The sequence below is a fragment of the Siphateles boraxobius genome, unplaced genomic scaffold, assembly GCF_051911475.1.
Source record: "Siphateles boraxobius isolate OS27281-9 unplaced genomic scaffold, OSU_SipBor_1 140, whole genome shotgun sequence".
NCBI lineage: Eukaryota > Metazoa > Chordata > Actinopteri > Cypriniformes > Leuciscidae > Siphateles > Siphateles boraxobius.
Window position 1 is genome coordinate 543,567 of NW_027508745.1, and position 13,024 is coordinate 556,590.

General features: G+C 45.8%; 1 protein-coding gene across 3 annotated transcripts in view; it reads right to left on the reverse strand.

Annotated features, from left to right (window-relative positions):
- The window catches only part of LOC143738232 (1-phosphatidylinositol 4,5-bisphosphate phosphodiesterase delta-3-A-like), a 79,536-nt gene extending 66,839 nt beyond the window's left edge, over window positions 1-12,697 (reverse strand). Inside the window, exons 1-5 of one of the 3 annotated variants that reach the window (XM_077230254.1) lie at window positions 12,474-12,697; window positions 11,908-12,007; window positions 11,196-11,363; window positions 8,936-9,164; window positions 203-332 (exon numbers count right to left, since the gene is read on the reverse strand). In XM_077230254.1, coding sequence (XP_077086369.1) covers window positions 203-332; window positions 8,936-9,164; window positions 11,196-11,363; window positions 11,908-12,007; window positions 12,474-12,476 — 630 coding nt within the window. In that variant the 5' untranslated portion in view covers window positions 12,477-12,697. Of the gene's footprint in view, window positions 1-202; window positions 333-8,935; window positions 9,165-11,195; window positions 11,364-11,907 lie in introns of all 3 variants that reach the window. The other 2 variants (XM_077230256.1, XM_077230253.1) reach the window with 2 other exon arrangements.
- Window positions 12,698-13,024: the final 327 nt, after the last annotated feature.

A 13,024-nucleotide genomic window follows, 5' to 3' on the forward strand; every position in this document is an offset into this window, starting at 1 on the left:
TTATTTTAATTTTTCCACTCTAAATTAAAAAAAAGGATTTTAAGAACATGAAATACATTTCATGTTCTTAAAATCCATTTCGTCTTTAGTGTTCATTATTGTCTGTGTTGCTTTTACAGAATTTTATTTGTTGTGTAAATGAAGTATTTCCAATTGAAGCATTTCAAGGCAGGCCAAGTGCTGCTGAGGAATAAAGGCTTACCCTAAAGAGGTTGGAAGCATATTCGTCATTCAGGTCTATGTTGATCATCTTGAAAAGCATCTGGACTTCCTTGTATGACATCTTGCCATCTTTGTTCATATCAGCTTGTTTCAGGTAGCCATAGATCCAAGTGAGAGTGGTCAAGGGTATTAACTGGTTAAAATTGGGTTATCAGTTTAATGCATTAAATTAGTATTATACAGTTTATTGTCTTAAAAATTCAAACATTTTCCAACATTTATAAACTATATGATAAAAATCAGCTCCCTAGATTATGAATCAGTGCATCGCGTTCACAAATCCGGGCACTGATACGGAGCGATACAGATTTGGACACCAATGACTCTATTTCCAGCAACATGACAATGTCACTACTGGTATTTATGAACAATGGCAGAACTAATATTTTTCTGAAATCAAATCAGGGCAGCCATTTTTTGAGCATTAGATGCCTTGCACAAGGTAACCTCATTGTGGGTAATGAAAGTGGAAGAGTGCACTGTTCATTCACTCCCCCCACCTACATTTCCTGCCAGTACTGAGACTCAAACCTGTGAACTTCGGGTTACAAGTCTAACTCTCTAACCATTAGGCAACAACTGCCCCACAAGTTTATAATTTAAGGATCACTATCCTTGGAGATGCTGGGGATTGAACCCAGGACCTCATACATGCAAATCAGGTAGTTTCATTGCACTGAAAGGTTTTTGCGATTGTTTGAGAATGGTTTCGCTGCAGCCTGCAGTGGACATCCAACCTGGCCCACATCCAAGTGTGATGTCAGAAGCCACACCCATGTCCAAATACGGAATATTCTCATTGACCTGATTTTTCCCAAACCAGTTCAGCGGAACTCCGCCCTGCAGCCAATTCTTATGAGTGTATAGGTCATGTCAATCACAGTACTGATTGCCTACACCAAACACTTATCCCTAAACCTACCCATCACTGTAACCTAAAGCATTAAAAACCCTTTTAATCTAGAAACTACATTCTGAAACCCCCCTAAAACCTACCATGGACATGGGAGTGGCTTCTGACATCACACTTGGATGTGGACGGGGTTGGATATCCACCGCAGGATGCAGCGAGCCCTACTTCGAGAGAGATAGCTGTTAAAATGGCTCCCTGATCAGTGCCCTGCTGAACCAAGGGAGCTGATTCAGACGCACGCTAAATGTGTTAGGGCAGCACCCATATTTAGTTTATCGTGAAAACTAGGCTGAGAGAGATATAAAAGGTATTTAATACATTTAAATCAGATATACAATAGGTACTTGGTGACTATTCACTCACAATGCGTGTTTCCATTTAAAAAACAAGAAGCAGCAGAGTGAAATGGACAATAATGCAGGAATAGAGGCATGTTTTTAAAGGTCTAACTTCATTTAACAAGGTATAAAAAGGTGGCACTCATGTGTGAGAAAAAAACAGCACAACGGTCTGTCTAGCTGTAACGGTCACCAGCTGGAGTGCCCTTGAGAGCCACCAGAGGGCACTCCACATCAGACTATTGTTAATCCCTCATAAACTACATTTTCCATAACTCTCTGTCTGGACTCTACATACCTGACTGCATCCACCTATGTCTCATTACCTCGTTTAACTCCACCTATAATAGCCTGGTTCTCTTACGAGAGTATCTCTCGTACTGCTTAATATCTTACGCTCTGGGGAAAACCTCTTTTCCACGAGATATTGAAGCCAAAAATTATCCTTATTTTTGAATTAATGTAAAACGCTGTGCAGCAGCATGCAGACATAAGCAAGACGGCTTGCGCGCCTATTGGCTGCCCTGCAGCAACAGCAGCAGCCTATCGAGAGTGGCCCTGCGTGACACATATCCAATGGGGGCATTTCGCGCCCCCTTTGTCACGTCCCGCCAGAAAGGGCGTGGTCTCGCCCTATAAATATAGCTCGATTAGGCTGATACAACTGATTTTCATCTCTTCAGCGAAGCATCACGCATCGCTGGATCCGGAGTGAGAAGCCACGCCGTCTGAGGAAAAGCACACAGCGGGACAAGCCTTGAGTCTGAATCGCTGGCATCGCCGCCTTTTGCCGCCGTACCTGCTACGCTTTCCGGCGTTATATCCTTTTCAAGTGTGTGTGTGTGTTCGCCGCTGCCACATACATTTTTCCTCTGTCTCTCTCTCTCCTAAAAGAGCTGCGTCTTTTTCAAGATGCATAGATCCTGCGGCTCGTGCCGAGCCACACTCAGTGAAGAGGATCGCCATGTCATCTGCGTTTCCTGTCTGGGTGAGGATCATGCGGCTCTCGCTCTCGTCGACGGCGGATGCCCTCACTGTGAGCTACTGCTGATGGTGACTCTGAGGACTCGCCTGGCATCATTCTCAGAGACTGCACTTCAGCCCGCTGTAGCACCGCGCCGTAAGAAGCGCCGTGCCCAGCGCGGCACCGAGCCTTCTCCTGCCCGCCAAAGCTCGCCGGTTCGCCCTTCAGCTTCGCCGGCATCGCTCGAGTCCCTCCCCGACGGACAGCGGCCGCCGTCCGCCGCCGCTTCCGCCATTGAGGTCGACGAAACAGCCGAGGCCTGTTCTATCCTGGCGTCAGATAGTGAGGATTGGGCGAGCTCTGTGGACCTCCCCTCTGCTATCCGCGAGCCTTCTGGGAAACGAGCCGGCATTGAATCGGAGCTGATGCATCTGCTCTCTCAAGCCGTCGACAACCTCGGCCTCAACTGGGAGGCGCCCACGCAGCCCGCGCGCAACAGACTGGACGGATGCTTCCTCAAGAAGGACCACGCGCCGTCACAATCCAGGCCCGCGCCTTTAATTCCTGAGCTTCAAGAAGAAGTGGCGAGGTCCTGGGGCGCCCCCCTCTCGGCCAGGGTGCGTACCTCTGTCTCGGCTGCATTCTCCACTGTGGACGGTGCAAAAGACAAAGGATACCTTTCTCTTCCCCCAGTGGAAGCAGCGGTAGCTTCCCATCTCAGCCCGCCCTCTGCTGGACGGCGAGCGCAGACGGCGCTACCATCTAAAGCCTGCCGAGTGACGTCAGCCATGCACTGTCGCACATAGGCCGCCGCCAGGCAAGCCGCGTCAGCACTACACATGATGGCCATCTTGCAGATCTTCCAGGCCGACCTTCACCGAAAAATGGACGAGGAAGGCGATGGGTCGATCAGCATTGCGGATTTGCGGAGCACTACAGACCTGGCTCAACGCGCTACAAAATCAGCTGCACAGGCCATTGGGCGGAACATGGCCTCTCTCACCGTTTTTGAGAGACATCTGTGGTTGATGCTATCTGAAATGACTGAAGCGGAGCGCTCTGTATTCCTCGACGCGCCCATTTCGTCAGCTGGCCTCTTCGGATCTGCCGTCAAAGATTTCACGGACAGATTCCAAGAGGTTCAAAAGACATCGCAGGCGATGAAGCACTTCCTTCCGAAGCGCTCTAGTTCCGGAGCAGGTCGCTCTAAACAGCCGTCTGCCTGGAGCTCCCAGCCCCAACCTGCACCACCCGCCGCCGCCGCTTCTCAACGTCGCCAGGCCCGAGACCGCGCTCTCGCTCTGCTGGACGCCGCACCCCTCGGCGCAGGCCCCGGCCGAGGATCGAAACCAAGCCCGAGGTCTCAAAGCCTTCCTAGCCTCTCTAGGAAAGCGACGGTGTTCAAATCCCGTTGCGGCCGGATTTCCACCGAAACGTTTCGCTCGTCCAGTTCCATGCAATGTGACTGTTCCAGCGTATTTAGCAGCGTCCATTTGCCCGCTTGCCTGCACACAAAAGAAGTTTTTACGGCTACCCAGATAAATCCAACAAAGGGTGTATTTTCTGGTGTTCCGGCCACGGCCGATGGTGTTATGAGTGTTGTAAGAATGCCCACGTCTCAGTGCCCATTCCCACACGCAGACACAGCCCGCCACAATACAGGGCTAGCACAAAGAAAATCGACTCATGTCGATTGTGCAATAAATGTAGTGTACGTGCCCACGACACAGTGCCCACAAACACTACACGAAGCATGTCACACGGTTTCTGTAAAAACGAAACCAACACATTTTCAGTCGGCGCGAGCCAACAGTGTTTTCAGTACAGTGAGTTTGCCCGCTATCCCGCGGCCACATTCCCTCACAGACATGCCGAACCCCACGGGGCTCGTCCCGCTCGCCTTCTCTCCACAACCTGTCAGAGAGAAGCTGACCGCGGTCGGGCTGCCCGCTGTGATCAGCGCACCCCCCGCCTCGCACACTGCAAACACAGTGTCTATTTCTCAGCACACCGGAGCTCTCCGGCCGTCGCTATGCCGCGGCCAGAGCCCAGATTTCATTCTACCTCTAGCTTTTCACGCAGATGCGTGGGCAAAGCTTCCCGGGGTATCGAAGTGGGTGTTGAAAACTATAAAAAGAGGCTATTCACTGCAGTTCACTCGACGCCCCCGCCGTTGCGCGGCGCGAGTCGAAACGACGGTAAAAAACGAAGTATCTCATCTACTTCGAGCCGAGATAGCGAAACTACTGAGCAAAGGGGCTATAGAACCTTTATCTCAGGCTCAGAGCGAAGGGGGGCTATACAGCAGGTATTTTCTGGTACCGAAAAAAGACGGGGGTCTCAGACCCATTCTAGATCTGCGACAGTTGAACAAAGCGCTCACGAAGTGCCAGTTCAGAATGCTGACAACCAGGAAAATCCTCGCGCAAGTTCGCCAGGAGGACTGGTTTATGTCAATAGATCTGAAAGACGCCTATTTTCAAATACAAATAGCGTCACGTCACAGGCAATTCTTGAGATTCGCCTTCGAGGGCCAGGCATACCAATACAAAGTCATGCCGTTCGGCCTGTCGCTGGCACCCCGTACATTTACGAAGTGCATGGACGCGGCTCTCGCACCCCTGAGACTCCAGGGCATGCGAATTTGAACTACTTGGACGATTGGATGATTCTAGCTCGATCACAATCAGAGCTCATAGAACACAGGGCCACATTGGTCGAGCATCTCGAGAATCTGGGTCTCACAGTCAATTGGGCGAAGAGCTCGCTGTCTCCCAGCCAGAAAATTTCTTTTCTGGGAACAGTGCTGGACACGCTATCCATGACAGAGCCCGAACTGGACATTCAGCACGCCGTGAAATCCTTCCGCCGCGGCTCGATAGTCCAGCTCAAAAGGTTTCAGAAAATGCTGGGCCTCATGGCCTCAGCAGCTTCAGTGCTCCAGCTGGGTCTGCTTCGCACGCGCCCACTGCAGCTGTGGCTGAAAGCACGAGTTCCGCCCAGGGCATGGACCGCTGGTCGGTTTCGCCTCCGGGTCGATCTGAAATGCGTTTTAGCTTTGGAACCTTGGAAGATAACCGACTGGTATCAGTCAGGTGTGAGTCTGGGGACTCCCTCGAGTGTGAAGGTGGTGTCCACGGACGCCTCCACCTCGGGATGGGGAGCGCTGCTCGAGGGCAGACCGTTCTTTGGCCAGTGGTCAGAACGGGAAAAGCTCCTACACATAAACTGTCTGGAAATGATGGCAGTTGACAACGCGCTACGGCGCTTTTGTCCCTAGATAGAGGGTCACCACGTCTTGGTCCGGTCGGACAACATGTCAGTGGTGGCATACATAAATCGCCAGGGCGGCATCAAGTCCCGAAACCTTTACAGGCTAACGGAACGCCTCCTGGTCTGGGCTCAGCACAACCTGCTTTCACTGAGAGCAGCGCATGTGCCTGGTCACCTGAATCTGGGACCAGACAGACTGTCCAGAAACAATGTCCCAGCAGGGGAATGGTCGCTGCACCCACAGATGATCCAACTGCTGTGGGAGACATTCGGCAGAGCGCAGGTGGACCTGTTCGCGTCCCACGAGAACGCTCACTGTCCGAAATATTTCTCCAAGAGCAAGGACGCCCTGGCCCACGTCTGGCCCCTCTGTCCCCTCTATACTTTTCCCCCCATCTTGCTCCTGCCTCAAGTGCCGGAACGAATCAGGGAAAACAGATGCCCAGTGCTGCTTGTGGCTCCGCTCTGGACAAACCATCTTGGTTCCCAGTCCTGATGCGGCTGACCAGCACTGCCCCGTGGCCAATACCGTTGAGGAAAGACCTCCTCTCTCAGGTCAAGGGCTCGATTTGGCATCCTCGCCCGCAACTATGGTCCCTTCATGCATGGGCCATCAACGGGTACCCGCTAACCTCCCGGAGGGAGTGTTAAAAACGATCACGCAGGCGAGGGCCCCGTCTATTAGACGGCTCTATTCCTCGAAATGGTCTGTGTTCTCTGCCTGGTGTCAAGCTCTTTTCTTTTCAAGCTCAAGCTCAACTGGTCTGGCCAGTCACTGGGGAAAAACGACCTAGTCGTGCGATTCCTCAAGGGAGCTCGGAGGCTGAACCCTCCCAGACCTCCTTCAGTCCCGGTGTGGGACCTTTCTACGGTTTTGGAAGCCATGAAAGGTGCCCTGTTCGAGCCTATCCATTTGTCAGACATGAAGCATCTGTCTTTCAAAACGGTGTTTCTTTTGGCTCTCGCTTCAGTGAAGTGCATAGTGGACTTACAAGCGCTTTCAGTAAGCGCGTCATCTATGGAGTTTGGGCCTAATGACTCAAAAGTCATACTCAAACCAAGGCACGGGTACGTGCCCAAATCCCTCAACACACCGTTCAGGGCCCAGGTTATTTCCCTGTGCGCACTCTCGGTTCATGATGAGGAGGAGGATGCGAGTCTCCTTTGCCCTGTCAGGGCACTGAGAGCTTATGTGTCCTGCTCGTCTGTCTTCAGACAGACCGAGCAGCTCTTCGTTTTTTTTGGCGGACGCTCCAAGGGACTTGCCGCACCAAAACAGAGCCTATCCAGATGGATAGTCGACGCCATAGCACTGGCTTACACCTCTAAGGGCCTGCAGTGTCCTTTGGGTGTCAGAGCGCACTCCACGAGAGGCGTGGCCTCGTCGTGGGCGTGGTATAGTGGGGTTACCCTGCAAGATATCTGTACGGCCGCGGGCTGGGCCTCGCCGTCTACATTTATAAGGTTTTATAACCTAGAGGTTCCCGCCTTACAAGCCAAGCTTCTGTCGGTATAGAATTCAGTGCTATCTGCCCCGCTGTGCCGGCCCAGATGCTGAGTTTTGCTTGTGCATCGCTCACTGAGCGATAAAACAGCTCCATGGGTGTTGAATAACCCGTACTATTACCCAGTGCAGGCTGAACACGTTCACCCTATCTGTGTGAAACACTGTTAACATATCTAGCTCCTGTAGGATGCTATTTCATGGGGAATGATGCTTGCAGCCTCTCTTCGCCGACTCTCTGTGAGTCTATGGTGATTATGCACTATATGAGCCCTGGGCTACTGCCCTTGGGACTTTGGTGTCGGATCCCGGTACGCACTGCGTTTTGCATTGTGTTCCCCATAGCGTAAGATATTACGCAGTACGAGAGATACTCTCGTAAGAGAACGTACTCGGTTACTGACGTAACCTCGGTTCTCTCTAGAGAGGGAACGAGTACTGCGTATCTTGCCGTGCATACACAGCTCTGGTTCGCTTCGGCGATGAAAACCAGTTGTACCAGCCTAATCGAGCTATATTTATAGGGCGAGACCACGCCCTTTCTGGCGGGACGTGACGAAGTGGGCGCGAAATGCCCCCATTGGATATGTGTCACGCAGGGCCACTCTCGATAGGCTGCTGCTGTTGCCGCAGGGCAGCCAATATGCGCGCAAGCCGTCTTGCCTATGTCTGCATGCTGCTGCACAGCATTTTACATTAATTCAAAATTAAGGATAATTTTTGGCTTCAATATCTCGTGGAAAAGAGGTTTTCCTCATAGCGTAAGATATTACGCAGTACTCGTTCCCTCTCTAGAGAGAACCGAGGTTACGTTAGTAACCGAGTACGTTTTCACATTCATTCCCTGCGATGTCTTGTACTTGTAACACTGCATTTCTGAGCGTTTCCACTGTTTTGCATGTTCCTGTTTTTTGTTATCTGCCTGTGTCCTGGTTTTCACGTTCCTTTCTCACCTTCTGGATTTGTTTGTCATTTTTTGGACTGATTATCCTGTGCTTTTGAACACTGCCTGTTATACGGTTTTGGATTTTCCCGTTAAAAACTGCATTTGTATTGTCAACCTTCGTGTCTCGGAGCAGTTCGTTACACTAGCGCATAAATAAAGTCTACTTTGGTTTTTACGCAAATAAACTCAAAACAAGCGAGGCACTTCGTGACAAGTTATAAACATTGTGTCAATTAATAAGAATCATTTAAAAATGCATCTGGAGTCCACATTCTGTTGCGCCTCTCATTTTCAAGCCCAAGCACGCATATTTTAACGCTCCTTCATCACTGCTAATTTTCATAACACGTAGTTCTTGTCACAAAGCATTTTTCATTTAAACATTCCATACACTGAATGATTGACAACCAGGAAAGCACATCTGTAAAAAGACTCTTAGCCCATACACATTTCGTGCCCCACCAATTACAAATCAATAAATTATTTGCATTTAAATTCATTTTAATTCTACCTGCTTACTTTTTTCATTGCAATTCTGCATCAAATTGAGGAATTTAAATTTGTTCTCAAATACATTTGCATTCACTTGTTCCTCACTGATGGAAAGAAATGCAAGAAACACCAACAACTCTAGTTCATTAGCCTGATGCAAAACAGTAGAGTAACTTAATCAGTAATGAATAACGGTGAGGTCTTTTTACTTGTCATTTGATTATGACCTGGATTAATGAGCTCGGACTGTATAGTACGACTGAATCTGAATGCTGAAGGATATTTGTCGAGTTTCTCTTTCTGGGTCATGTTATTGACTCTGCCCTGGAGGGTTCGAATGCCACTGACCCAGTGCTGGGCTTCCTCTTTTGTGTCACACTGGAGATCCAAGCTCTTCCTCCCTCCTTTGAACAATATGGTGAGACACTGCTCTTCTGGAAGTGAGGTTGCCATGTTTCTCAACGTCTCAGACTTACAACCCTCCCAGACGCACTCCACTTCCATGACAGAGACTGAGAGGAAAGGAGGTATTTTTAATTTGACAAAACCCACGTAGTTTAACCAAAAATTTAAAATAATACTGCTAACATTGACAGGGGCACAACAATAAGAAAACAAACAATGATTAAGCCAACACACAGACAACTTTGCTTGTCCTGTGTATAGAGTCAATAGTCAGTAGACCAAATGCCAAAACATCTTATAAATTTAGAAAATTGTTTTAAAAGTGTGCAGAAGATACTCCAGAATTTGCTCCAAAAAAGTCTCCATATTTGTGTCCTGTCAACTGTTTAAATCACTTTTAGTAGAAATTGATTTGCTGAGAGACTAGACCTAAATGTTACATTCTCAGAAAAAAAGGTACAAAAGGTGTCACTGGGGTGGTACCTTTTCAAAAGGTACACCTTTGTACCTAAAGTGTACATATTAGTACCTAAAAGAAACAAAAGTGTACCTTTTGAAAAGGTACTACCCCAGTGACAGCTTGTGTACCTTTTTTTCCGAGAGTGTATGCATAAAAGTCATGTTCATACTAATTTATAAAGAGCACACCTTACAGAGTTAACAGAGATTTTCAGATCTTTATTATTACTGGGTGCAGACAGAAAGAGCTTGGTAAATCATCAGTTTTTTATCTCTGCATTGTGGTGCCAAAACAAATAATTAAAATTTGATTAAGAACCATTTTCTGAGAAGTAAAGAGCACACAAGCTGCAGACATTAAAATAAGAGCTTTGGGGGGACTAAGACACCTGCAACAACAACAAAATAATTGTAGTTTATTAGCAAACATTTATTGCTCAGAAGTTGCTCATTCATCATTCAGAGGATGATTTATTTTTTATTCAAATATTAACTTTGAGATGTTGCTCTTAAAATTCTTGAGGAGAAATCAACAGTTGACGTACAGTAAGAGTATAAAACTATAAATGAGGGTAGCTCAGATGATTTGATATTGAAATAATCTGATGAGAAATATTGGAGTTTGTATTGAAATCTCTGACTTCTTGATATCTTGGCTGGAGTAATGACTGCTGTAATTTATTTGCCATCACAGGAATAAATTACATTTTAAATATATATTTAAATAGTAAACAGTTACTTTAAATTGTAATGATACAATATTACTGTTTTTACTGAATTTTTGATCAAATAAATGCAGCCTTGGTGAGCATTAGAGATTTCTTTCAAAAACATTAAAACAATCTTAGCAACCACAAACTATACTATTGAACGGTATATTATGTGGAATTATTTAAGCAAATGTTGTCTAGAAGAAACAATTGAGATAACCTTTTTTTCCATTCCTACAGGCACACACACCACAGCGTTGGTGTGTAGTGTAGGGTGTAGTGTAGACTGCACACGCACATGTCTCATCCACATCACACAAAACATGATCTTTCCATCTAAAAGCAATTATAGACTATAATTCTAATTTAAGACATGTGCATAGTTGCCAGGGCAATGGTAATAATTCATGTACTATATGGAGCAAACCATAAAGTGAAGGGCTGCACTCTTCCCACATAGTCACAGACTGTAATTAGAGTGTAGTGAAGCTTAGAACCCCCCGTCTGAACTACAAATAGGACAGCCCTGTAATGACTATCAGTGCTGTGGGCAGTAGACCTGGATCCTGCCTGTTTGGGCAGCCATAATTAGGTTGTGTATTTAGAGAGGGGCACATACATTTCCACAGCACAGAATACAGAACATAATTTATACACACTTACTTCTTCATGAAAATCTTATTTTGAACAATTTCACACTATGAAAAAAATAATATTCTAATCCAATACATATAAAGGAAACGCTTCATTTTACAGTACAGTACTTACAGTGTACTTACCTAGAAAGTACTGGGTAATATAAGGTAAGTACATGGGTTAAGGGTATGGTTAAGGGGTAGTACCTAGTTATTACCCAGTTATCACCCAGTTATTGTAATTACTATAATAAGTACATATGTACATGGGAAACAGGACTGTAAAATGAAGCGTTACCCATATAAACACTATATGCTGAGCATGACAACTCACAGGACTGCTGGGTTTTGGCTTTGTTGGTGGCCTTGTTGGATTCACACCAGATGGTGACTCCATCGTTCAACAGCTTTAGCATGCGCTTCCTCTTCCAGCGTGGAGAACGCACCTTCATCATTGAGGAGCCCTGCAACATTGTCTTCACATTGTCATCGTCCTGGACCCCTGCAGGAGTTCATTAAAAGACTGTTGATCGTGGCACTCAAAATCAGTCTTAGGTTCCTATGAAACAAAACCGTTCTAAACAAAACTGTGTGGAACATTAATAACACCTAATGGGAATGAAGGCAAAAAGAATGTTTATTTTCTTGAAAAGAAGGCTATAAGTTATATTTCAAACAGAAAAGAAAAAAACTGTTTTTGCCGTATTCTCTGGCTCGTTCACTGGTTATTGAAATTTCATTGCATTATTCATTGCATTATTCATAATATTTAGGCTACATTTTATAAAATGACGAGTGGGTCTTTAAATTATCTTCATTTTAAATAAAAAGCTTTTATGTAGGCGTAGGCCTACTCTGTTTTTTGACCGGCCAGTGATATGGTTCTGAAAGAGAACGCGCAGGTTTACAAATACAACTTTCACGCGCATCTGACAGATAAACTGCGACAGATATTAAGTAAACTGAAATGTATACAAATAGGCAATACATAAAGGAAACCTAAATAATAATAATAATAATAATACCCTAATAATCTAATGACTTACCCATTTTTTTCAGGGGATCGTCTGGTTTAAGTTGGGACGTCCCGGCTCCATTCTTTTCCTTTCTCAACATGACGCAATATAGGTCCTCTTGCGTCTTAAGCTTGAGGGTTTATGGAGTGGATAAATACACGAATGAATGATACGGCTCTAAACAGACACTGCCCCTGTCTGACGAGCTCGTGAATGTTAAAAAGCTCCATCGTTCATATAGCTACATTACATTGGCTCCGGTTGATTGTCCGGCATAAATAGCCTACACGTCTACGATACACAAATTCTAACCCACATAACGTTACATTTAAAGACAGAAACTGTGACCCCTTAAAAGCACATAAACCACATTTAGGTGTCCGATAAAGATGCTAAATTGTCCAATCTATGCTCTAAAACGGTAACCTCAAATGTATTATCTTAATGAATGACGATAAATAGGCCGAATCGCAGCTCTTTCAAATGAGATTGGGCACAGACATGGACAAATAGGCCTACAGCGACTTTATCTTCAAATTAAAACGCAAAATATACAGCAAACGGGTTTATGGCTACACTACATGATGACTTCTTACCATAGACAGCTTTGAGCAGACGATCCTGTGCTAAGATTTAATAAACATTTAATAAAATGTCTCCCTCTAGCGATGTCACACCATGAAACAACCAACTGAATTAATCAAAATGAATTGCTTCAGAGAATGTCTACGGGCTCTGATTGCTTTCAAACGTACGATACAAGTTTAACGTTTGTAGTGTTGTTGTTGTTTTTTCTTCTTCTTTTACCATCTATTAAAGTGATGATTGGTGTATAGATCTTGGTGTATAACTGTGATTCCTATAATCGTCGTAGCGACGTTATAGTGGTACGTCGCAAGAACGTTAGAGTACGTCTTAATGACGAAACTGGCATGTTGCAAGGACGTAACATTAAAGGTATGGCAAGCCGTGTTAGCATTTAAACCTTTGTTCTGACTATCTATAAATATATTTAAAGCTATAGTAACAATTGTATTTTGACGAGTGATAATTTTAATTCGCCTAGTCAGAATGAAAATTAGAGATATCTGCATTTATAATTGCACTAGTAAGAAATCCGATTTGAGATATCTGTAATATATTTGGA